The sequence below is a fragment of the Microtus pennsylvanicus genome, chromosome X (assembly GCF_037038515.1).
Source record: "Microtus pennsylvanicus isolate mMicPen1 chromosome X, mMicPen1.hap1, whole genome shotgun sequence".
NCBI classification, from domain to species: domain Eukaryota; kingdom Metazoa; phylum Chordata; class Mammalia; order Rodentia; family Cricetidae; genus Microtus; species Microtus pennsylvanicus.
This window is the reverse complement of record NC_134601.1, coordinates 4,358,311-4,385,085: the sequence shown is the minus strand read 5'-3', so window position 1 is coordinate 4,385,085 and position 26,775 is coordinate 4,358,311. Positions and strand designations below refer to the sequence as shown.

Here is a 26,775-nt window from a genome sequence, read left to right as displayed (position 1 = left end):
AGGAGCTGTGTATGCTCTCCCCCACTGAGTCAGTCATCCCTCCACACCACATTTCTCTTTGCTCTTTGAAAATTGTATTTCTTATTTCATGTTATTTATTTATTTTGAGACAGGGTTTCACTACTTAACAGCCCTGGCTGTCACGGAACTATTTCTTTAGACCCGGCTGACCTCGAACTCCTAGAGATCCGCCTGCCTCTGCCTCTGCCTTCCAAGTGCTGGGATTAAAGGCGTGCGCCTTTGTTGATCGCCCTGCTCCCTCTCTCGTTCTTCACTCTCATGAAACTAACTCATCTACGAATAAAAACACAAGGCTACTCTAGGGAAATGTTTAGGGTCCAAATTCCAATACTGCCACTTACTGTGATATTAGACGAAAGATTCTCTTTAGTTTCTTTGTCGGTATGATGGGGACAGTAGAGGTACATGCTTCAGAGGATAGTAGGGGGACTAGGAATAAGTTTATATTTTACTACAAGTGGTAAGTGTCATGTTACAGAGTTAAACATGGGTGGCCACTATTAGTTTCTTCCCTTTATAGCTCCCATATCATTTCAAGATTCAGTGAGCTCATCAAAGTGCTTATTTTAGAAAGACTCTTGCACCTTACCTACTCCCTCAACCCTAACCTGCCTTCCTAGGACCATGTGTCAGCATATACATTAGTTATCTATGACCCCTCCCATCTTCTCCCCCGAAAACTGGGCTTTTCGTGTAGTGTTCAAAGGTGGTAAATTCATAACACAGGAAGATGATTGACAAATAACCGTTAAATGATTCAAATGAACTTAAGGATAGTGAAATACGGACTGTGACAACGTAGAGGTAGAGGTGACAAAAGGAAAGAACGTTCGTTGGCCAAGTAGGCAGCTGATTGGCTGGCGTCCAGAATGCATCACTATAGAGCCTCAAATATAAGAAACAAAGTTAGTCGCTGTCCAGCCAGTGTAGTGACTTGGCAAGTGAAAGCTAATGCTACCTAGATTGAGGGTCTTCGGGCAGAGCGGGGAGTCCCCGAGCCCCGCCCCGCCCCGCCCCCCGGGGTCCCAGCCAGGGCCCGGGCAGAGGCAGAGGCGGCGCCTGCGCCCTGCCGCCCAAGAACCACTAGTGGTTCACAACTCAGCTCCGAAGATGGCCGACCACGCTTTTGCGGGTACCAGTGGCAACACATCTTTGCGGGGTCTACGAGAACGCTTGGGTGAGTGGGCTGGGAACCCCCCAGGGGGATAGGAGTCCTCATAGAGCACTGGGGTTACTGTAGTCCTAGGGACCAGCAGAGTAGCTTGGCTGGGCAACTTTTCAGTGGGGAGTCCGCTCGTTCTATCTGGTCTGTGTCCCCTCATCTCTCTGAACACCCCGGGTTGGGACAACAAAGATTGGAGGACCCGGGCGTGGAGGCGAAACGGTTGGTCAGTACTGTCGGTGGCCCAATGGCCACTGCTGGGTGGATGCCATCGAACCCGGGCTTCATCCCTGCCTGCCATCAGGCACCAGTGACACCCGCGCAACTGCAGGAACACGCAAGGATGAGTGGGCGCTGGCGCGTGCTGGACATAGCTGCAGTTGGGGTGGTCCTGCCAAGATAAGGAAGTTTGGGGTTTCCCTGCATCCTAAGATGTTGGTACTTTCCAGGTCAAGGTCAAGGGAGAAGGGAACTGGGACTTAGGGCTTAGAAAGTTGGGAAGAGACTTGTTTCTCTGCAAAGTTGCCCTGCACTAGCACGTGACTTTGTCTCTAGGCTAAACGGAATGAGAATCTGCACCTAGCAATGTTTTCTCCTCAACAGGTCTTATAATCAAAACTTTTTCCGTCGGGGTGTGTGTGTGTGGTGGGGGGGACCTGGCGGGGTATGTTAATCTTACCAATTTTGGCAGTACCTGCTTAATTCAGGAAATTGTGTGAGGAGGTAGTATCTCTTGTTGGCTGCTTTCAGCTTACTAACAGTCTAGTTCCCCCAGATGTGCCTGTGAAGAAGACGCTTTTGATTGCTATTGAAAGCCTAAGGGAATTTTAAATTGTAATCAAAAGGTTAATTCAGATTGGCTGAGATTCAAAGACCATATATTACTGAAGAACACTTTGAATCAAGTCTCCAAAAAGTGTCAGAAGCAAGTACATACATTTTTGCCATTCCATAGGGCGCAAATAATATCCGTCGAGCCTCTAGCATATTTTAAACTCTGGAGAGTTTGCAATCAATTGCTATATTGTTTATTGACTTTTATAACTCTCTGATATTAGTTCAAAATAATTGAAATTAGCTAGCGTGTATTCCCATATCTTGAAGGAACTGGGGTCTGATACCCCCTAGCATTATTTATTTATTAAATGTTGGGAAATAGTTAAAGTTTGGAGGTGGTTGTTTACATTTACAGGGCTTCAAACTATTAAAGACAACTTTAGGCTATGCAAAGAGGGGGAGGGGATTTAATCCTGATCCGTTGTTTACATCTTAGCTGCTACATTAGGTTGAAAACACCACATGTTGAATTTGCACAGCTCACCAGTTTAACGGCCCTGCTGGTTCCAGTATTTTCTGTAGGAGTTAATTTCATCTCCTGCTGGAATCCCGACTGCATGAATTAAAAAGGTGTCCTGAATAAATAATCTCTGTGGGTGCACAGTACAATTTACATGCATGTATTTTACAAATGTGTAGGTGTATGTGTTTGTGTGGATTAACACACATTTTATATATATATATGTATGTATATATATATATGTATATATATATATGAACTTAATGGTTTTTCTACACATTGTAGTATGCTTATGCTGTGTACTGAAGAATTATATTATTTTAACAACCCAATTCCTATTTTCTACACAATTGTTTTAAATTAAAACTGTTCAGCCAGATGAGTATGAAAAACTGGTAACTAATGTGTCACTTTCCTCTTCTTGTTTTTTTTTTTTTAATTCACACATGGTTTCTCAGTTGAGTACGGCTTACTCACAGACTGGGTCCCATAAATGCAGGCAAAGCTACTGAGGCTGTGAGCCAGATTATCAGCATTTTAAAGCTGCAGAAACCTTCAAGTTAGTCTAGCAGCCAGAATCCCAGACTCAGAAACCCTGAGCAGCTCCCAGAGCTTGAATGTGTGCTGTGCTGGACAACCCAATATTTGTGTTACTATTAGGAATGGTAATGTGCTCTTAGCCAGTGTGGTGCTGGGCACGAAGACTGCAGCAGTTGCTCACCAGCCTTTATCTGTGTGCTTTCGGTAGCCAGTTGTTCTCCTGGAATCAATTGCTGCAGGCCAAAGAAAGTTTTTAAAATGTTTTCTTCTTTAGAGAACAGTTAAAAAGAATTTGTGCTAGTATGCTTTTCAGAAATAATGTGGCGACAAAATGCCAGTAGTTTAATTATGAGTAAGGCGAGAAGAGTCTAATATTTAAGTTTATTTAACTAGGTCATAGTTTATCCGAACTGCTAGGTCCCCAGGGCGTAAAAACAAATCCTTTTTCTTTTTTTTTTTGAAATGATGAGCCCTATGGTAGCAATTGGAGGGGCACTTTCAAGGTTACCCCCTAAAATGAATCCCAGGTAACTTTTCCCCAATGCAGCCAACATCACAGAACCCATTCATTCTGTGAGTGCTAAGGCAATCCCGTTAGCACCTTAATTATTTGAACTGTCTGTTTTGAACTGTGATAGATCTCTTAAGAGTTAATAATCAGACCTGTGAGGTGTGACCTGGAGCATATTTCCTCTGCTTTTGCACAAAGGTAAAAACACTTAACCAGGCAGTGGTGGTATAAGCCTTGAATTCCAGAACATGAGAGGGAGGCAGGCAGAGATCTACAGAGCAAGTTCCAAGGCAACCAAGGCTACACAGAGAAACCCTTCCTTGAAAACAAAAAACAAAAGAAAAGCAAAAACAGTTTTTAATGTTCTCCAAGGCCGTTGTCCAGGATTGTGGGGAATTTTAGATGCAGCCATGCATTCAAGGTTCAGAATTCTCTAGAATCCATCTTAATGTATATTATCTTTCACGTTTCCTCTCTTTCCCTCAATTTACCTTATTGATGTTTACTTGCCGCTTTTCTGCGTGTTGACAGAAGGCGGTGCGGTTTGGTGCGGTTTATATATTTGCCTTACGCGTTTTCAAACTAAACATTGGTTGTCCTTGCATCTTCATAATGCATTAGAATAGAGCCTTAGGGGTGCTGAGGGTATGGGGGTGTGGCTTCATGGGGGAAGGGTACATTGCTTAGCATATTAGAGCCCTGCAGTTCAATCCCAGTTACCACAGAGAAAAGAAAGAAAGAAAATGAGCTACTTTTTAAACCGTTCCAGGTGCTTGAGCCCCACTTCCATAGGGGAGGTTCAGGCTTGTTTTGAAAGCCATTTAGGCAACTAGTGTATCAACAGTCTAGAAAATAGCTGATTGGTCATTTATAAATGTTTTATGATATTTGGCCCAATCTCTGGGTATCTACTTGTTAGTACATTGCTTCTAGATTTCTGTCTATATTGTTTAGAAGATTTTGATTTTATTTATGTGAATGTTGTGTCTGGTATATGTAAATACACCACTGGCACGCAGTGCCTGTGAAGGCCAGAAGAAGGCATCAGGGCCCCTGGAAATGTGAATTTAAGACAGATGTCAGGTGCCTTGGGTGTGTGCTGAAAACTGAGCCTGAGTCCTCTGCAAGAGCACTGAGTCAGCTCTCCAGCCCAAATTCTTCATTTATTCTTTTGACATATAGTTAAGGGCTGCTGTCCTTGTATTAACTGTTAACATATAAGGCCTTTTCCCTGTCTTCCTGTGTTTTAGTTGCCGTAGCTCAAGAACTAGCTGAAGAACGGCGACGTAAACGTGGTATTAATTCTTCTGCAGTTACTTCTAAGAGATCGTCGTGTACACCTGGTATACTTTCAATGTTTTGATATATCAGTGCTGTAGTTTTATAAGCCGGGTGGTGGTGGCCATGCCTTTAATCCCAGCACTCAGAAGGTAGAGGCAGGCAGATCTCTGTGAGTTCGAGGCCAGCCTGGTCTACAGAGTGAGTTCCAGGACAGCCAAGGCTACACAGAGAAATCCTGTCTCAGAAAACATAAATATTTAATAGAATTAATATCATACTTATGGTTAATTTTTTTTGTAGTTTTAGATGGTTCCGTCCTTAAAAATGACATCAAACAACAATTAGCCAAAGAACGCAGGGAAGAGAGAAAACGCCAACAAGAAGGTAAGCATGTTGGACATTTCCCTTTATGTATAGCTTATATATTTCGGACTTGGGTTTTTACTCACTTTGCTTAATCTGTTTATATGCTAGACTGTAATTTTATTATGTAAAATATTAAGTTAACTCCATTTACTGACCCACACCAAGAAGACCCATGAGGTACCTGTGACCAAATTATTTAATTTTTGAAGGAGTAGTTTCAGTTATCTGAAAACGGAGGCCTGGAACTTTCTTCAACAGTTGTAGTAGAAACAAGCAGGATAGGAGTTCAGTGGAAATGGGATTTAGAATAAATTAAGACTTTCTACAACTTGGTTTAAATCAACTGACAAAATAAATGCTCAGATTTATGCAAGTGGGATGCTATAGGTGATCTTCATTGCAGTGGCAGAGATAGACAATAATGTTAGAGAGGTTTTTTTAATTAATTAATTTATTTATTAAAGATTTCAGCCTCCTCCCCACTACCGCCTCCCATTTCCCTCCCCTTCCCCCCATCAAGTCCCCCTCCCTCATCAGCCCAAAGAGCAATCAGGGTTCCCTGCCCTGTGGGAAGTCCAAGGACCACCCACCTCCTTCCAGGTCTTGTTAGGTGAGCATCCAAACTGCCTAGGCTCCCACAAAGCCAGTACATACAGTAGGATCAAAACCCAGTGCCAGTGTTCTTGAGTTCTCAGTAGTCCTCATTGTCCACTATGTTCAGCGAGTCCGGTTTTATCCCATGCTTTTTCAGACCCAGGCCAGCTGGCCTTGGTGAGTTCCCGATAGAACATCCCCATTGTCTCAGTGTGTGGGTGCAACCCCCACGGTCCTGAGTTCCTTGCTCATGCTGTTAGAAGGTTTTTAAAGCTCTATTTATTTATTATGGATATAGTGTTCTGCCTGCATATCTGCCTGCAGGCCAGAAGAGGGCACCAGGTCCCACTATAGATGGTTGTGAGTCACCATGTGGTTGCTGGGAATTGAACCCATGACCTTTGGATGGGCAGCCAGTACTCTCAACCTCTGAGCCCTCTCTCCAGCCCCTAGGGAGAATATTTTATAACTGCACAGACACGGATCCTCTGCTTGCAATCAGAGAAGACCTGAATATCGTAAAGCATACTGGTCGACTTCTAAGTCTATTCATGAAACACTTGCTTATCGAGTAGCATCTGGAGAGTTGAAGACGTTGAAAGAGGTTTCAGAGTAGATTGAAGCAAAATATAGATTCAGCCCATGTGTCCTTTAACGTGTATTTTAAAACACATGTTTCTCTGATGCAGTTTGTTTTTAGCTCAAACGAGCAAACTAACCGCATAGAAGAAAACATTTCTTCCTACTTTGGAAGTTTAGTTTGCATAGGCCAAGAGTCATCTGGCTTAGAAATGGCAGCTCTTCATAGTTCAGTGACCACCTTGTAAAAAGTGGTTCTTTAGTGGCCACGTGTGTTTACACACATGAATTGTGCATGTTCTTTACTGCACCTGGTTATGTTGCCTTAAGAATGATAATGAGACAGATTAGCTTTTTTTTCCTTCTTTGCGTTTAATGTGGAAAACTTTTCTTGGCTTTAACCCCATGAAAATGTACTTTGAATATTTCAGCCAACAAAGAGAAACAACTGCTTGAAAAACAACAGAAAGCGAAGCTACAGTATGAAAAACAGTTGGAAGAAAGACACCGTAAACTGAAGGAACAAAAGGAAAAGGACGAGCGACGCCGAGTATCTGCAGAAGAAAAAAGAAAACAGAAACAGGCGGAAGATAAAGTATGCAACTCCCCAGGCTGTCCATTTAGTGCTGCCATCGTGTGCTTCTGAAATATTGTTTAGCCCTTTTCTGTATTTACTGGCCCTGTAGAAAGGAAGGGAGCAACCTCATCTTCTCCTATTTGTTTTCCATTTTTCCTTACCTTCAGTCCAAGTGCTTAAACACTAATTTCAAGGAGGAAAAAGGAGGCATGAAGGTCCAGAAACCGAATTCTATTGGCCTTTAGAGTGCACTCCACAGCGTACCTTGGTTTGGGGTTAGCTGAAAATTACTGTCTACCACCTGCATAAGGACTCCAAACCTACCACCCCACCTCTCTGGCAGGTCCCATCTGGCAAGCTGATTTCTTCCAAGTTACCCAGTCTTGTGACTTCCTGAGAGAGAATGAATCATTAGAGACAATTTTAAGAATCAACAAACAAAACAGGAAATAATACAGATTGTGTGTGTCCGGGGGGGGTGGTCCTTGGTGGACAGAGACAGTCCAGGACAGTGCCATCTTAGTAAAAGAGGAAGTTGAAAGAGAGAGAAAAAAAAACACAGAACGGAACAGAAGCAAATGTCAGTATAGACAGAAAGGGAACCAGAAACATGGCAGGAAAAAAGATGGCAAAAGGGCATCAACTCCAAAGAGCTAGTGGGTGTGAGCCCAGCCCCAGCCTGGCACATAGACATTGTAAAGTAGGCTAACACGTTTCTCTTTGGCCTAAGAAGAGCAGGGTGGGCACTGGAGAGATGCTCTTGTTGGGTGACAGTTGCTGCTAGGGGATAAAACAAAACCCTCTGGGCCTGAAGTTGATTTGCTCGCTGGAACATAGTCGGGATATTATAGTACAGGAATGAAAAACCCCCGAGCAAAGAACTCATTTCTAAACTTGTACTTATTCTGCCACATTGTGGCATGTGATTTGTGTGACTGTTATCCTGGCCAGTTCAGGCTGCAGCTGAAGTAGAGATAAATACACTGCTCGCCTTTAAAAAAAATTCTTACTTAGCGCCAGGATTTAAGCTCTTCTAGAAATGAACGTAATAGACAAGAAAAAACTTTGGCGTGGATTCGACATAGGCATGTCACCTTTTCCTATTTCTTTCCACAAAAAAATGTTATTACAAAATAGACTACAGCACGTGGTTAAAATAAATGATTAAGGGATCAAGCAGAAGTGGAAATGGAGGTGGGCAAATATAGTGATGCGTAGATTAGCATGCATCAAAGTCCACCACTCAGTCTGTCCATTTGCCACACAAGTTTGGCTCTAAGTTTCCTAATGATAGAAGTGGAAAGAGAAGCATGGTCAATTTCTCCCCCCTCCCCATGGTCAATTTCTTGATGTAGTATCCACAAAATAAAATACGAGTAATTCAGGGGCAGCACTGGTATTCAAAGATGAAATTAAAATTTGTCTCCCAATTCTTTTAAACTTTTACCTACTTGATAAAGAAATGCAGCGATAGGATTAGTTTTAGAAACAATAAATAAAATTGTGGTGATATCATAACCATATAAAATGGTTTGGCATTTCTTTTAAACAGGAAAAATTTAAGGCGGTAGTGTCCCGTACAATGGAGAGGTGCAACCGTGCTGATCAGCGACAGAAGAGGTGGTCGTGGGAGGGGAGTGTGATCAACGCTGACAAATCAGGTAAATAACAGTTGTAATTTGGGCAGGGGCGGGGTTTCAAGACAGGGTCTCTCTGTGTAGTCCTGGCTGTCCTAGAACTTGCTCTATAGATCTGCCTGGCCTCAAACTCAGAGATCTGCCTGTCTCTGCCTCCCGAGTGCTGAGATTATAGACACGTGCCACCACCGCCTGGCAATAGTTGCTAGATTTGAGTTCACTGATATCCATTTTAACCGTCAGTTACTGTTAGAAGGCTGTAATCTGCGATAGGATCTACTCCCTATGTCCTATCACCTGACCAAGCAGAAGAGATCAGATTTTAATGCAGAATACACTAAACTTTATTTAAATTTGCAATCGGCACAAAAATGACAAATACAAAGTTTAACCAATGCTTTTTTTTTTAATAAACTAAGTCCAAGGCTGGAGAAATAGGTCAGTCAGTAAAGCCACTTGCCTTGCGAGTTATAAGACCCGAGTTCGCTCCCCAGAACCCACTTAAGAATAATCCAGGTGTGGTAGGTATACATGCATATTTCCAGCACTGGAAAGGCAGGGGTTGATTCAAAATAGCTGTTACCATTACTTTAGTATTATTTCTTGAAGGATGTCAATGAGAAAATTACATGACTTAGTCACATGACTTACAACTCTGGGGCTATGTTCATCACATTATCAATGCAAGGAATTTCCACATGGCATAATAGTGCACCTTTAACAACAATGTATACTTTATTTTACAAGTCTTAAAGAAAAGGAATTCTTGTTTAATGACTGTCTCAGTATCCTGAGCTAGAATATTTCAAATAAAATGGGAAGTATTTACACAAAGCCAATTGTTTTCTCTTATTATTTTGTTCCCTTGTGACATTTATAGCAAATTTAAATGGATTTTGCTTTAAAAATAGTTATAATTAAATGATCCATTCAGTATTTTTAGACACCATCATGGATTGTGTTTAAAATTAAAGATTAAATATTCACAATTTAAGATTGATGTTGTCAATATTAGACATTTTCCCTATTAATTTTTATTGGTTTTTGTTTGTTTGTTTTTCGAGACAGGGTTTCTCTGTCTAATAACCTTGCTTGTCCTGGGACTCACTCTGTAGACCAGGCTGGCCTCCAACTCACAGAGATCCGCCTGCCTCTGCCTCCTGAGTGCTGGGATTAAAGGTATGTGCCACCACTACCTGGCTAATGGTTTTCATCATTTTCTAAGTAACTTATTTTCACCTCAAATAAGATAATGAGTAAATTTTTAAGTTTGGGGTTGTAAACCACATAATACTTGAAATTAGATAAATTCTTGCAAGTAAGAGTTGAAAGAACTTTAAACTGTTTAATAAGATGCGCAAGCCACCTGAAAAAATAAAAAGGAAAGTAAGATTCCTTTGTACTTGATGTTTAGGAAAAACGGAAAGTAAACGAAGCTCTTCTCTGAATAGAAACGACAATGAATTACATCCCAATGTTGATGAAGAACACGTGGACACTACGCCTGGTGAGTAGTTAGTTCCAAGGTACTGGTTTAAACCACAACGTGTGTGTGTGAAGGATAGAGGACAATTTGTGGCAATCGACTTTAACATGCAGGGGTTCCAGAGACTGAACTCAAGTCCTTAGGCTTAGTGGCGAGTGTCTTTACCCACTAAGCCATCTCGCAGCCCCCTCCCACTTCTTATTTTATAGATGTCACACTGCAGTCCTTGCATAGTCCAGATGGCCTTGACCTTATAACAACCCTCCTGTCTCGGCCTCTTGAGAGCTGACATACTGGCATCAGCTAGCAAGCCTAGCTTTAAAGTGGTTTCTCTCTTTTTTTTATTTTATTTTATTTATTTATTATTATTATTATTTTGGGGTTTTTCGAGACAGGGTTTCTCTGTGGTTTTGGAGCCTGTCCTGGAACTAGCTCTTGTAGACCAGGCTAGTCTCGAACTCACAGAGATCCGCCTGCCTCTGCCTCCTGAGTACTGGGATTAAAGGCATGCGCCACCACCGCCCAGCTTTTTTTTTAATTTTTGAGACAGGGTGGGTTTCTCTGTATAGCCCTGACTGTCCTGGAACTAGCTAGCTCTGTAGACCAGGCTGGCCTCAAACTCAGATCCACCTGCCTCTGCCTCCCGAGTGCACCACCACCACCTAGTTTTAAAGTGATTTCTCTCTGACAGCTTTTCTCCTCTACCATCTCCTTTGCCTCTTCCTCTTGCCTTTGCTTCATCCTGCCCTAGTTTGCTTCTTTGTTACCCTGATGAAACACTAGCCGACAGCATTTTAGGGAAGACCGTGTTGCTTGCAGCCCATCACCGGAGGAAGCCAAAGCAGGTACTCAGGCAGGAGCTGGAAGCAGAAACCACAAAGGAATATTATTTACTGGCGCATTTCCTGCTTGCTTTCTCCCATATGCTTCTTAAGAAAATCAGACCCTGCATCAATCAGCAATCAAGAAAATGCCCCCAGACATGCCTACAGGCATGTGCTGGCGGCAATTGTTCAACTGACGTCCATCTTCCCGGGTGTCTCCATTTCATGTCAAGTGGATGGTAGAAACTAAGCAGAATACATAATGATCCATTCTACGACATGAGACTTACATTAATTGATTCAGGTGAAATCCTTTGGGAAGAAATGCAATTTGTGTTAGGGATCTTTATAAAGATTTAAACAAAATATTGACCCCCCCCTCAAAAAAAACCACTTTTGACAAGACCATTGTGTTCAGTCCCAGGACCTGGGTTAGGTTCTCAACACCCACATGGCAGCTCACCACTGTCTGCACATCCATTTCTAGAGGATCCAATTTCTTCTGCGGGCCTCTGAGGGCACCAGGCATGCAAGTAAACACTCAGGCACATAGGAGAAAAATAAATAAGTCTTTTTAAAATGTGGTTGAGATTTTAAAACACAGTGTGATTCAAATAGAAACCTTTTGCTACAAGTAGCCACTTTCCAGGGACAGCTGATTTTCATTTGTAGTGAACCATTGTGGTTACAGTAACTCTGTTGCTGATGTCCCTTCTAATGGTTCTACTCTCAATGATATACCTCACTGACCAGTTCCTATACTGTGTAAAATGCCTATAATTTCCTATTAAATAGCGCTTCTCTATTGTCATACTGTGAACACGGAGTGTTTTTATCTAGTCAAATGCCTGCCTTTATGTGGACTTTTACTCTGTCCTCATTCACTTGTAGGCATGACCAAATATGTTTTCCGCTATGTTACTGCACCAGTATTTACTACTGAGGGGCTAAAGTCTTCTGCAATATTCTGTAAGTCATCATTAAAAATGCCACTTCCAGCCAAATTAGAAATCACACCCACAAAGAAAATCGCAACATCTCTCAAGGAAAACATGGAAAGACCAGCAAAGGCGAATGCAGAAATGCCACCCAAGATGAACATGGAAGAACCCACACAGGCAAACCTGGACGGACCATCTAAGGCTGATGTGGAAATGGCACTCCGAAACATAGCAGACATCTCTGATGCTAAAGTGGACATTTCCCCCAAGGTGAATATTGAAGGCCTCGCTGATGGGAGCTCGATGAAGCACCCCGAATCAAATGCTGAAGAATTCCCCCAAATGAATGTGGATGCTTCTTCAAGTGTTGAACCATCCCCCATTGTGAGCCAGGATTCATCCCCCGTTCTGACTACCAGATCATCGTCTGTTGTGAGTGTAGAAATATCGCCTATTGTGAGCATAGATAGCTCACCAGAATTAAGTTTGGGCTCTGCGAGTGCTGTGCCCTTGGAAACACTCATAGAAACATCTCAGACTTCTCTTAAGACCAGCGGGGAATTAAACCTTGAGGCCAATATGAAAGCACAGCCTGAGACAAATGTTGAAGGACCACCCCAGGTGAGTGTGTGAGGACATCCTAGACAAGGTGAGTGTGAGCACAGCCTAGACAAGGTGAGTGTGAGCACAGCCTAGACAAGGTGAGTGTGCAAGCACAGCCTAGACAAGGTGAGTGTGCAAGCACAGCCTAGACAAGGTGAGTGTGAGCACAGCCTAGACAAGGTGAGTGTGAGCACAGCCTAGACAAGGTGAGTGTGAGCACAGCCTAGACAAGGTGAGTGTGAGCACAGCCTAGACAAGGTGAGTGTGAGCACAGCCTAGACAAGGTGAGTGTGAGCACAGCCTAGACAAGGTGAGTGTGCAAGCACAGCCTAGACAAGGTGAGTGTGAGCACAGCCTAGACAAGGTGAGTGTGCAAGCACAGCCTAGACAAGGTGAGTGTGAGCACAGCCTAGGTAAAGTGAGAGTGGGAGCATGGACTTGGTAAGGTGCTAGACAAGGTGAGTGTGAGCACAGGCTAGACAAGGTGAGTGTGAGCACAGGCTAGACAAGGTGAGTGTGAGCACAGCCTAGACAAGGTGAGTGTGCAAGCACAGCCTAGACAAGGTGAGTGTGAGCACAGCCTAGACAAGGTGAGTGTGAGCACAGCCTAGACAAGGTGAGTGTGAGCACAGCCTAGACAAGGTGAGTGTGCAAGCACAGCCTAGACAAGGTGAGTGTGAGCACAGCCTAGACAAGGTGAGTGTGCAAGCACAGCCTAGACAAGGTGAGTGTGAGCACAGCCTAGGTAAAGTGAGAGTGGGAGCATGGACTTGGTAAGGTGCTAGACAAGGTGAGTGTGAGCACAGGCTAGACAAGGTGAGTGTGAGCACAGGCTAGACAAGGTGAGTGTGAGCACAGGCTAGACAAGGTGAGTGTGAGCACTCCTTGAGGTGATAGTGGGAGTTTTCGGGCAAGTGGAGGAATGCCTCTCATGACGTGAGAACAGCTCCCAAGGCTAAAGGGGCAGACTTCAGAGATTTGTTTAGCAGTTAATGTGAAATACATTGATGAAAAAGGCTTATGAGGAATGTTCTGGACTGTTCAATGAGGTCTAGAAATGTAATTAGATTTTGAAATAGAAGATTTTTAAATGTATTTCTGTGATATACTTGCATTGTGTAACTTCTTAGCCTAGAAAAAGAAATATCTAATGTTTGATGAATTAAAAGAAAATTGGAGGTTTCGGGGACTGTGACTCTATAGTATAGTATAATAATTGCTAGTAAGTTTCCTCTCATCTTATTGACTTGGTATGTTCAGAACTCAGAACTGGACAACACACGAAGTGTAAACCTTACCACCAAGAAACAACAGCCATCACACATACCGTGTTACAGATGGCCGTCATCGCCTGCAGTCGGGTGGCGCCCACCTTCTCCCATGAAGGCTGTGTAAGTAACTTATTTGCAGTTCCTTCTGATAGGCATGTTATTGGAACAAGTGTCATATCAGTGTTTCCTAAAGGAAATAATATAACATGCAAGGTAAGCAATTTCAAGTGGGGAAAGTGAAGTAGCTTTACTCTCTCCGTTATAAAAATGTCCAGTTTGTAATTACTTATAGTATCAGTGCATTGCATTACTCATAATTAAATACTGAAAAGTAATCGGGACACATGTGTTACTTTTTCTCAGCAGGCAGAATCAAAAGATTCGACCACCATCGCCTCTACCAGTCTCAAGAATATCATCGAACACTTCTCTTTCGTATAAAATAACCCCAGTTCAGAATATCCTGTATGTGCCGAATGCATTAGGCACAATAACAAAGACAAAAGAACCCGTTCAAAAGCGTATGATCAACAGAGGTAAATTCTTTCCCTAAGTATTTTAACGACACAAAAATCTTGAAGTACTTGAGAATCATCATAATTTTATTCCCTAATTGATGGGGCTTTGAGAGTTGTCTTTCTTTTAGATAAAGAGAATTAACCAAGCACTGGTTCACTGGAATGCTGCTTCTCTGCTTGTTTACGCACCCCTCTGTTCGGAAACTTCGTTTTTGGAGCCATTGCTAGAAGCTTAAGTTGGATGAGAGGGTTGAGCTATGATCTTTGTGGGCCCTTCTAGCTCAGATATTGGCTTGTTCTTTGTAGTATGAGGGGGAGCGGGCGGTGTCCCGCTGCCTGGCTAGCTTAATCCCCCCAAAATAACCACACGGAAATTGTATTAATTAAATTGCTGCCTGGCCCATAAGCTCTAGCCTCTTATTGGCTAACTCTCACATCTTGATTCAACCCATTTCTAATAATCTGTATGTCACCATGAGGTTGTGGCTTACCAGGAAAGATTCAGCATGTCTGGCCTGGCAGCTTCATGGTGGCCCGGCTCTATCTGCTGCTTTCTTCCTCCCAGAATACAGTTCTGTCTTCTCCGCCTAAGTTGTGCCCTATCAGGCCAAGCAGTTTTGTTATTGATTAACCAATGAAAGCAACACAAATACTGAAAGACCCCCTCCACCAGTTCTTAGAGAGTTTATCCAGCGACATGTGCTTGAATAACTTTTCATCAAATGTAGACCAGTTTCCGTATACATACATGACTTGTGACATGTCCTGATTCATGCTGTACCCATGTTCACACTGTTACTTTGCCGGTACATGCATTTTTACACATGTCAGTGCTATTGGCCTCAGATGTCCTGAGAATTCTGTTTTGAAAAGAAATTCCAGTGAATTATCTGTATCAAATGATCTTTTGATGATGAATTAGTCATTCTTAGTGTTGACAAATTTTCATTTCTATATAGTTTATCTAAACAACAAAATTAGTTATATAGACTTAATATTATAATATTCCTCCATGTTGAGCCAGCATGGTGGTGCATGCCTTTAATCCCAGAACTCAGGAGGCAGAAGCAAGTGGATCATTGTGAGTTCGAGGCCAGTCTGGTCTACAGAGTGAGTTCCAGGACAGCAAATAGTGAGGAGGGATAGATAGATCCATGTAAAATATATCTTATTTTAATGATAGTGTTGGCTTCTTTTGTTACCTACAGCTACCATTGTATGGTAACCACATGTATATGGGGTTGTCAAAGTTTAGGTAAACATCAATAGAAATGATGTACAAATCCCACACATATACCAAATATTATTTGATTTGTTGAGTATTTTAAAAGTTTTTACTCTTCATTTGGATCAGGCATAAACTTGGCTTCAGCATATTTTAGTCTTTCATCATAGAGTTCTGGATTTACCTGTCTCTAACCAGTTAAATCAAAGTAGAAGTACATAATTGCATTTTGAATATTTCAATATGCATTTGTTTGAGAGACAACATGCTAATATTTTGTTAGGGATGAGCTGGCATTGTGAACAACTCCCCTAATTAGCTTGTGATTAATTTTTGGTCTGTGCTCTTATGTTTTTAATGTTTGGGAGGGTCACATTTATTTGTGGGCTTGAGAGGAAATGGGTTCCCTAATCAACTGTTTCACATGTTTCTTTAAACTAGAATCTGGTAATAAAAGTATGCCAAGCAGTGAAGCAGCTATGAAAGTTTCAATAGAGATACGCCATGCGGATTATGAACAAAAAGGCAAAAAGGAGAAAGAAAGAGACCAGCAAGAAGAGACAAAGCAAAGGTAATTACAGAATAACCGTTCTCTCCCTAATCCTTGGTGGGAGTCCAAACTTTTTTTGCTCTCAAATTCTAGGTTTCAAAATGGCAATTAACTGTTTTCTATGGTGAGAAGTCAATCATTGCTTTCTAGTTAGATAAAGAAAGGAAGAAAAGCCAGGTGGTGGTGGCGCATGCCTTTAATCCCAGCACTCAGGAGGCAGAGGCAGGCGGATCTCTGTGAGTTCGAGGCCAGCCTGGTCTACAAGAGTTAATTCTAGGACAGCCAGGGCTACATAGAGAAACCCTGTCTCAAACCTCTCCCCTTTTACAAAAAGAGAGAAAGAAAGAAAAAAGAAAAAGGAAGAAAATAGAAAACACTTAGAAAGGTGTTCTAACTGGCTCAGCAGAGTGGTAACATCTCAGCTCCTAGATATTTCTGTTTGCCTTCACTGGAATGACAGGGGCAGGGGTTGGTGAGGAGACAGATATACTGAGATTCATCTCTATGTCGCCAAGGTCTCATATAGCCAAATGAATTAGTTCTAGAAGGTTGTCCCGGACAACACACAAAGAACATTTGAGCTTGAAATGTTCTTGCTTGGTCATCTTGAGACCCATTTTGTGTTGTGTCTTGTAAGCCCCCTGTCCACTGTGGACAAAGGATACTGTAGGGCTGACTCTATTTCCAAGTACCAAGTGTTTCAAGCACAGTTGCTTGGGAAAAAGGGGAAGGAGATACTTTGGACAGGAAACAGTTTGAAACTTGGGCATTATTGCTCCTTGTCTCTGCAAACAGAGCCGATTTAGCATTTGAAAGCACTGAGTCCTGGCACACCATTAGACCCTCCTCCAGATTACCTGTCATCATCCCTAGGTGAGATTGGGTGTGTTCACATATAAGACCTTAAAGAATCTGTTTCTACATGACTAAAGGCTATTTCTCTCTTGCATATGTGCACATATGTGAAGTAGTCAGGTACTTCTTAGAAATCAATTAGTACGCCCAAAGGTCTCATTTGTAAAAGGTGACTCTTGAATAGCAGGAAAGCTATCTTCCATAAATGCAATTGTATTACTATATCCAAGCAATTTCACCATAATGCTTCCATAGTCCTGCAAACTATATATGCTAGCAGCTAAGAAAAATACTAACATTCTTTAAATACCCTCAGCATTTCTAGAAAATCAGACGGTATGGTAGAGAGAGTGGATAAAATCCCAATAGATGAATCCTCACCCTACAAAGACGAGCAGCAAGAAAAACATCTGACAAGGAGACATTTTGAGTCACCGGAAGACCAGAAAGAACGGCTACAGGTTTGTAGCCTTGCCATTGCCACTTCTGCTCAGAGAACCTTCTTAGAAAGTGCAGTTGCCAGCGGGAGGTGGTGGTGCGTGCCTTTAATCCCAGCACTCGGGAGGCAGAGGCAGGCAGATCTCTGTGAGTTCGAGACCAACCTGGTCTACAAGAACTAGTTCCAGGACAGGCTCCAAAGGTACAGAGAAACCCTGTCTCGAAAAACAAAACAGAACAAAAAAAAAAAGGAAGGAAGGAAGGAAGAGCAGTTGCAATGCAAAGCCGCCATCGGGGCCACTGAGCAGACCCAGCTTTGTCTGGCTGCACCTCTTTGCAGTCTCCAAAACCTACATGGCCATAGCCAATTTCTGTTCCCAGGTTTAGTAGATCATTCCTCAGAACTGGTTACATCTAAATCTCCTTAAATCATTGTGTATGTTTGTATTGCTTGGCAGGGAACCCTCACAAATTTTCCCATAGCTTTTGAGGAATGTAAGAAAGTTGACTCCTTGCTGTGTTAATACCTCAAAACCACACGCTTTGAAAGCAGTGCTTCTCACCAGGCTTTCATCAGAAAACACAGATGTTTACATTGCAATGCACAACAGTAGCAGAGTTACAGTTAAGTAGCAGTGAAAGTAATGTTATGGTTGGGGTCACTGCGACATGAGGACTGTGTTAAAGGGTCGCAGCAGTAGGAAGGTTGAGAACCCCTGAGTTAAGATAAGGCAGGCACGTGTTCAGATGTCTGAAACATTTCAGACAACATCAGCCTCAATCTGTGTTTTTGAACAGGCTTTGAAAATGGATAATACATGTGAGAAATGACCACCAGCCTTGCAACTGTTTGATTTTTTTTTAAAGTTTTTTTTGGGGGGGGGGGGGATATTTATTATTTAGTATACAATGTTCTGTCTCTATGCTTACAGGCCAGAAGAGGGCGCCAGACCTCATTACAGATGGTTGTGAGCCACCATGTGGTTGCTGGGAATTGAACTCAGGACCTTTGGAAGAGCAGGCAATGCTCTTAACCACTGAGCCATCTCTCCAGCCCACTGTTTGATTTTTTTTTAAGCTAAAAAATTTCTTGTCATCCAGATATTTTGAAATTAATGATATTTTTGTACCAATTTTCTAGAAAGGGGACACCACCACGACGAAATCTCAGGACAATGCTCAAAGTAGACAGAAGGAACAGGAAAGAATTACGTTACAAAATTTGCAAGAAAGATTAGAGAGGAAAAAGGTAATTCTCTGTTTCATGTGCTTTGTGTTAATGGTGGGTACAAGCTAGCAACATTTCTCTGAAAATCCTCAACCAGGTATGTGGTAGTCCCTAGCTGTCTGCCCACTGTGGTTGTTTATCCTAAGGTGCTGACTTCTATACAGGAAGTTATCCTCTTACTGGCGGTGTTTTGTACCTCGTGGTTGGCATTGTAGCAATGCCTCAATATAATCAAACCTGTAGAATCAACATTTCTTTTAACAGGATGACTCCAGACTGACAGGTTAGTAGAAGTTTCTTCTAAACTGGGCTGTAGCTGGCACTCCATGTGGTGGGAAGAAGGGGAGGCCTCTTAGAAAGGCCAGTGTTTGAATTGTTTATAAGGTAGGACCTGATTTGATGCAACCCCACGTGGTTTATCTAGGAGTCCCTGCCTGCCCTGGACTACTGCCAGGTCTCTGTCACTCTGAGGCAGTCAACAAGCCACAGCTGTCCTCACCTTATGTCATGGAGAGAATTCTTTTTTTTTTTTATTGATAAAAGGAGAATAAAGAAAAGAAAGAAAAAAAAAACAAATTTCCACCTCCTCCCAGCCTCCCATTTCCCTCCCCCTCCACCCATTCTTCTCCCCCTCCTCCCACCCCTCTCCCTTTCCCCCCACTTTTCTCCCCCTCCCTCTCCAGTCCAAAGAGCAGTCAGGGTTCCCTGCCCTGTGGTAAGTCCTAGGTCCTCCCCCCTCTGTCCATATCTAGGAAGGTGAACATCCAAACTGGCTAGGCTCCCACCAAGCCAGTACATTGCATTGGATCAAAACCGCGTGCCATTGTCCTTGGCGTCTCATCAGCCCTCATTGTTCGCCCTGTTCAGAGAGTCCAGTTTTATCCCATGCTTTTTTTGGTAACAGTCCAGCTGGCCTTGGTGAGCTCCCAGTAGATCAGCTCCACTGTCTCAGTGGGTGGGTGCACCCCTCGTGGTCCCGACTTCTTTGCTCATGTTCTCCCTCCTTCTGCTCCTCCTTGGGACCTTGGGAGCTCTATCCAGTGTTCCAGTGTGGGTCTCTGTCTCTATCTCCATCCATCGCCAGATGAAAGTTCTAGGATGATATGCATGATATTCGTCAGTATTGCTCTAGGATAGGGTCATTTCAGGTTCCCTATCCTCAGCTGCCCAAGGAACTAACTGGGGGCCTCAGCTTGGGCACCTGGGAGCCCCTCTAGGGTCAAGTCTCCTGCCCGTCCTAAAGTGGGTCCTTTAACTAAGAAATGGGGTTCCGTGCTCCCCTATCCAACCTTCCTTTATCCCGATCCTCCGGTTTCCCCAAGTCCCCCCTCCTTTCCTTCTACCTTTTCTCTCCCCATCTCCCCTTACCCCCATCCCACCCCACCCCCAACATCCCACTTTTCCATGGAGAGAATTCTTATCCCACCCTAGAATACATCCTTCCTTCCTCAGCCTTCTGTTGCCTTAGGAACATAGCATCGTTGAAGTGCATTATTTTCATTAATGTTTGCTGCAGCCATGGTCTAGGAGTTCTAATTAGTTTGCAGTGATATGTGTTGAGTCTCACTGAAAGTAGTCTGCATAAAAAAGGGAACACGGAATTACCATTTGAGTCTCTGTTATGATAGGAAGGACAATTGCTGCCGTTCACAGTATATTATAGCTGAGACCAGAGACAGAAGGGAACCCCAGCTGCTGCCCCAAGACTTTCGTTAAGTCTGGGGTTTGGGGACAATTCCAGGCATTGCCTGCGATACAGTGGGGGTAATCACTATTTTTTGAAATCTCTTTTACGTTTTCATTTCCCTTTGACTAGAGGGTTGAGGAAATAATGAAGCGGACGAGGAAGACAGATGTGAATACCTCAAAGGTAGTCTCTACCCACCAGCATGCATATGACTTCCTCTCGCTTCCTGCTCTTGGCATCTCTTCATTTTGACCAGTCTGGTGATAATGAAGTCTGGTGGCACCTTTGCAGTTCCCTGGTCCTTAAAAGCCCAGAGCTTGTCTTTCTAGCTCTAGTTTGCTTTCATGTTCTCAATGTGAAATGCTTGCTTGGGTCTTCTTGCCTAAAACAGCGAGGTTGGTTTGTCTTCTAATTTTTTTAGCCAGTTCTTGGAATGTTCTAGACCCTGCTTGTGTTGTTGTTGAATTCGTACCACTCTCCTCTCCCAATCGTCTTATTGTCATTTGCTGCTCGGGAGAAGCTCCCGGTGCTAATGTTGAATTTATCAGCATCTTCTGCTAGCTTAAGCGTTTTTTACACCCTTCCTGAACACTTGGACATCTACTTTGGTGACATGCCTATCTGTCTCTTGTGTCACCTGCCTTTTCTTACTGATTTACAGGAGTTTTTACCTACTCTGAGCAGGAGTCCTTTGGAGGTATGTGTCCAATCTTTTAATATAAAGCTTTTTGTAAACCAGTGCTCCTCATTTCAGCCAATGAATTCAGGCCACCCCCCTTTCTGTGACTGCTTTCCGCATCTGTGTTCCCATTGCTTCTCCCAACATGTCTTTTGAGTATGGCACATGCACTCAAGGCTTGCTGTTCTCTCCGTTCGGAGCCACTGACATTTGGTTACAAACTGCTCTTTTCCCTGGTCTTAGTTATCCCCACAATGTCTGATAGAAATGCCCCTTCTGAAAACTCTGTAGAGTCACAGCCACAAAGCTCATTCAACTCACTGGCCCAGGGCCTTTGACGTCAGCCGCTGCTCCTGAGTTCATCTTGCTCATTGCTGACTCTTCCCACTCTGGCTGCTCTAGTATTCCGAGCAGAGGATGAGTGGGAGCTGAGGGCTGTAGGCTCTGCACTCTTGGTCCAGGAAAGAGTTCATGCTTGAGTGTCGCCCTAGCTGAAAGACGGAACTAAGGCCAGCAGCCCATCATGAGGCCAGTTAAAGAAACTGATTTTTTTTCTACCCTTTATTCAAAATGCCAAAAATTAGCCATCAGTCTAGTCTTTTCTTCTTCGAAATACTAAAATAGGATGGTTAAATGCATATAATCATGATTTTCTGTGCTAACCATAGACTTCAGAAATATCTGATAATTGCCCATCCGAAGAGGATGAAGCAGATGATGAAGGAGAAACAGAAAGCGATGGGGACTCCCTGGAGATGCTTCCATCAGGTTCGCTTGTTCCTCAGGGTTACACATAGACGCAAACACTGGTACTATCAAAATGAGGACTGGGTTTAAGCAGTCTCCTGAGAACCGGGTCAGACACAATGACTAGAGCCCCTAGGCTGCTTCTGAGTCATGGGGGGAGGGGAGGCTGCGGACAGTAAGGATATTTGAAGTAAAAGCAGATTCAGAGGCAACCAAGGGCAGGAAGCAAGGCATAATCCTGACCTTTGACCCATCAACCTTTACTAGCAAAGAAAAGAGGAATATTCTTTGGAGAATATTCCCTATGGCTGCCACTGAATTAAGAGTTAGGCAAATTAATGCGCATGCTGGACAGCCCCTCAGCTGGCCTGCTCAGTCAGGCTTGACTGGGCCTGGTTCCCCAGAGCATTGCCTGCTTGGCCCTTCTTGTCTTAGGCAGGGAGACACACATGCGCGCGCACGCGCGCGCACACACACACACACACACACACCCTATCACACCAGGATTAGAGGGTTTGATTTCTCTTGTCTTTGTTGTTGAAGTTCCAACTTGAATTCTCTTCTCCCCACTCCAGGAAAGAATACGGCACTTAGCAAACTGAAAAAGGTTCACAAAAACACCAAGAGGAAGCCTCAAAAGCTAGTGTTTATGCAAGCAGGATCTGATGAGCTTGACTCGGAGAAAAAAGTCTATTTCAATGGGAACAGGAAAGCTTTCAAACAAAACGACCCGAAAGAATCTACAAGTCAAGGAAAGGGCACTAAGTGAGTGACTTAGCACCTTATTTATCCAGACGAATGTGGGAGACATATGAATGCCATCTTAGAATCCTGAGCAATATTAATTACTGCTTCAGTGCTTAGTTTGCATATATCAAACATTATGTCCAATACCCTACTTAATCCTAATGGAAACAAAATAGAGCCCACAGCCGTCTTGCTGGGTCAGGATCTTCACCCCCATCTTTTGTTGGTTTGCTTTTCAAGTCAGGGTGTCTCTGTGTGGCCCTGGCTGTCTGGGAACTTACTCTGTAGACCAGGCTGGTCTCGAACTCAGAGAGCTCCGCCTGCCTCTGCCTTCTGAGTGCTGGGGTATGCCACCACCAACCAGCACCACCATCTTCTACAGACAAGCCAAGCAAAGCACACAGAGGCTTTCGGCTTTATTCACCAAATTCAAACCCAGATTCATGACACAAAATTGCTTGTGTTTGCATGGTGAATGAGTGTGGTTTCATTTATTGAGGGAATATTCAATATTCGAAACAATGAGAATATGATCTCCTCGCTTTCACTGTTATGCAGAGATTGATAATCCTCTTCTCATTTCACATATGAGTAAGTAGGCTCCAAGGTTAAGTTGAGAGAGTAGGAACTGTTTGTTGAAAAGGAACACTGCCAAGATGATAACCTAAAACAGTCTGAACCTCTGAGGCCCACTGGAGTCATGGTCTGCTAAGAGACTAAGTTGGTTCAACTCTTGTGCCTGTTCTTTAGTTGCTCTTTACGGTCTGTGTCCTTAACTGACTTTAAGAAGGGCAACAGGGGGCTGGAGACATGGCTTAAGAGCACTGACTGCTCTTCCAAAAGTCCTGAGTTCAATTCCCAGCAACCACGTGGTGGTTCACAACCATCTGTAATGGGGTCTGGTGCCCTCTTCTGGCCTGCAGGAATACACACAGACAGAATATTGTATACATAATAAATAAATAAATATTTTTTTTAAAAAAAAAAAAGGGCAACAGGGATCTACAGAGATGGTTCATTTGGGTAAGGGCACTTGTGCAAGCATTAGGAACTGAGTTCAAATCCCAGCATCATACCAAAAAAGCCAGGTGTGCCTGGGTAGTGGTGGTACACACCTTTAATCCCAGCACTCTGGGAGGCAGAAGTAGGTGGATCTTTATGGGCTCAAGGCCAGCCTGGTCTACAGAGCGAGTTCTAGGACAGGCTCCAAAGCCACAAAGGAAAACTTTGCTTGGAGAAACAAAAAATAAAACAAAACAAACAAAAAAGCCAGGTGTAGCCATGCGCTCACCTTTAACCCCAGAGATGGTATTGGGGGCTAGAGACACGAGGATCTCTAGGGCTTGCAGGCTGCCAGTTTGCTCCAGGTTCAGGTAGGATACAATTTGAAAGCCAATGTGGTCTGTGATCTACACGGTCCTAGCCTTCTCATTCTAGGATGTGGAAAGTTAGTTTATTATATCCAAGGCACTTCTCAGAAGTTAAATGATCAAAAGCTCCTTTCATGGTTTTGGAAGAGCCAGGATTCTAACTACAAGATTTCATTCCAGGACACTTACCAAAAAGCAACCTACCAGAACAGTGAGGAGCAGAAAAATAAGATCTTCAGTGAGTGTCACTACCAATCAGGAGTGGGTCTGTGACAAAGTTAAAGACCTTAGTCACACCGTCGAATCACCTGTCCCAAAGACCACCACCACTGAGAGCAACAAACAAGATTCAGAGGATTTGGTGACAGCTTGCCAAGGTCCTCAGGTACCGCTGGACCCTAAGAAATGGAACAAACCTGTTCCTCTGAAGAAAGTGTTCTCAAGCCTCCACTTAGCTGGAAGTTCAACCGAGTTTGAAAACCCCTTTGCCTCCGGTTCCTGGATGGCATTTGGAGGAAGCGAAGAAGACAGTGGTAAGTCTGTAGGAATGATCTAGAAGAATTTTTCATTAAGTTATATTTGAGAGAATATATAACTTGAAAATGATTTCCATGCCCTACATCTCCTGCCATGTAAAAAAAATATTAGTTCTTTTCAAACTCTGGCTTCATCGGCTCCCCTGCTCCCCTAGCTGCTGGACAAGTACAGGGCAGGGCAGAGAGCAGACCTTTACAGTTTGTCTTTCATCCTGTGTTTCCCAAACCAGAGGGTATTGTTTTTCTCTTTAAGAAGTTATCGAGGCTGGGAAGATGGTTGTGGGGCAAACTTTAGGACTTGACTTTGATTCCCGGCACCCATGTAAAAAGTCAGGTGTAATCTCGGCGCTGGGGAGGCAGAGACAAGGGGGTCCCTGAGGTTTGCTGGCCAGCCGGTGTAAGCTGAGGCACTTCCAGATTCAGTGAGGCCCTGTATTTAAAAAAAAAAAGAAGAAGCTACTGGACAGCTAACCGTGGCCTCTACACTCACTGGGACATAAGCATGCATATGGGCACATGGGCCGCACACGCATATGCGTGCGTGCACCAAAACCAACTCTCCTTGCCAAAAGCAGTATGGGTTCTTCAGGTGTTGTTGGGGAGAGCATTTAGAGAAGAGCACCAGAATGTTCGGGGGCTTGGTCAAGGAGTCACCTGAAAGGGAGGCTGAGCTGAGTTGCCATGACACCGTGAGCACCTGCTCTACTAATCTCTCTTTTCTTTTCTTCCCTGACTAGATACATAAACCCCCGTGGGGCCTGGGCACTTGTCATCTTCCACCCCTTATTAAAACTCCTAAGGCCAAGACTCAAAAAGTATCTCCTTCATACTTGAAACTGGCAACGGAATTTACAATCAAAAAGAAAGGAAAACAAAGAATCCCATCCAATAGTCACCTCAACACCTACTTAAGAGAATGTTAATATCACCTTGTTCTCTAGAAAGAATTTTGAGTAAAGAGGTTATTGTTTTCCTTAGAAAACATCTATATTGTCTCTTCGTTGATTTTTTTTCATTAAATGATCATTTTCAGTCCTCCAAAAAATTCTATTAAAGGAGTATCTCTATTCCAGGATCTATTTGAAACCCTAAAATAGTGATTCTGGTTAATGGTGACACTACGTCACCAACTAGAAACAATCTGATCTCACAGAGAGCAAACAGGAATTCACTAGAGTTGGGTCAGAGTCTTCCTGATAGACACAGCCCTGCCTGTACATATGTACGTACGTACATAAAATTTAGCTCTCATCCCTGGCCAGTGCTGAGACTTCTAAATGTCTGAACCAGAAGATGTAAGCTTGAAACCATCGATATCTTTCATGCTCTCGAAGTATCTAGCGGGGTTCATACACCAAATGCACATTGTTTGGTCGCAACGGTACTTGGCTGTTGACTCACCGAGTCCAGTTAATTCCTTTAAATACTGTGTGTTTACAGCTTTTTCCGCCTTGCTTCCCAGGCCTGTCCTTCAGTATACACTGGGGCCTGGGACCTATCAACAATATGTGTTTGTCTCTTCTAGGCACTTTCAACAAGTGAAGACAAGAGCAGGGCTATTCAGTTCTGGTGACAGGCACATGGACATACACACATGTGTATTCACTCATGTAAGCAGAGGCATTTCAATTGTATTTTAATAAATAAAGACTGCCTGGATATCTGAGAGTAAAACAGCCACACTGGTCAGCCTTACAGACCAGCCAGCAATGACACACACCTTTAATCCCAGTAGCCACACTAGTTGCCATAGAAATTGGGGGGGTGCATGCCTTTAATCCTAGAACTAGAGAGGATTATAAGACAGGGGAGACAGCTCTCAGACATAGTCTCCTTCTGAGATTCCAGGTTGCAGGATCACCATTTCAGACTGAGGTCGAGGTAAGAGCCAGTGGCTGGCTGTTTTGCTTTTTGGATCTTAAGGTTGAACCCCGGTTTTTATTAATCGTGCTTCATGTATATGTACACACAAAGGTGATGTAATTTCACATTCCTTGTCCTAACACCGAGTTTGGGTGTTTAATCACAAATTGTTTAAAACATGTTCCTTTGGCCACCAATCTTGAATTCTCAAAAGGAAATAATTATATTATCTGATGCTTGGGCCTTTGCTCCATTTGTTCTGTGTTAAGGATGCCTTAGGTTTCAAATCTAGTTTTAGATACTTGTTCTTAAATGTAGACAGCAAAAGGCAATCATCCTGAAAGATGAGCTTTTGATATCTTTCTATACAAATGTTGTGTGCTGCAATACATTTTATAAGTATGTGCCATCTGAAATAAATGTCCTGGATAAAACCAGCTTTGTTTTCGTTATAGTAATAAAACCACACTGGTGGTGGTATAGAGGTGAAACCAAATGTCAAGCAAGCTATGAATACAGGCCACTGGCAAGTCTAACCAACAATCAAATCTTCATCTTTCCTAGTCATCTGCTTGGTGATTTAGCAGAGTTCCAGGTTTGGAACAGGAAAATGAAACTTCAAACTCTGATCTTTTTGTTTGT

At 43.2% G+C, this 26,775-nt stretch overlaps 1 protein-coding gene across 1 annotated transcript; it reads left to right on the top strand.

The window, feature by feature from the left end:
- Positions 1–1,016: 1,016 nt before the first annotated feature.
- Positions 1,017–26,570, top strand: Map7d3 (MAP7 domain containing 3). Its single transcript, XM_075957714.1, has 18 exons — positions 1,017–1,198; positions 4,782–4,874; positions 5,113–5,196; positions 6,783–6,946; positions 8,481–8,589; positions 9,980–10,072; positions 11,767–12,437; positions 13,680–13,810; positions 14,054–14,226; positions 15,875–16,004; positions 17,155–17,299; positions 18,418–18,525; positions 20,321–20,374; positions 20,853–20,888; positions 21,539–21,638; positions 22,193–22,382; positions 23,915–24,267; positions 25,008–26,570. Exons 1-18 carry the CDS (start codon positions 1,132–1,134, stop codon positions 25,013–25,015), a joined length of 2,709 nt encoding a protein of 902 aa, XP_075813829.1. The 5' UTR covers positions 1,017–1,131; the 3' UTR covers positions 25,016–26,570.
- The last annotated feature ends 205 nt before the right edge of the window (positions 26,571–26,775 follow it).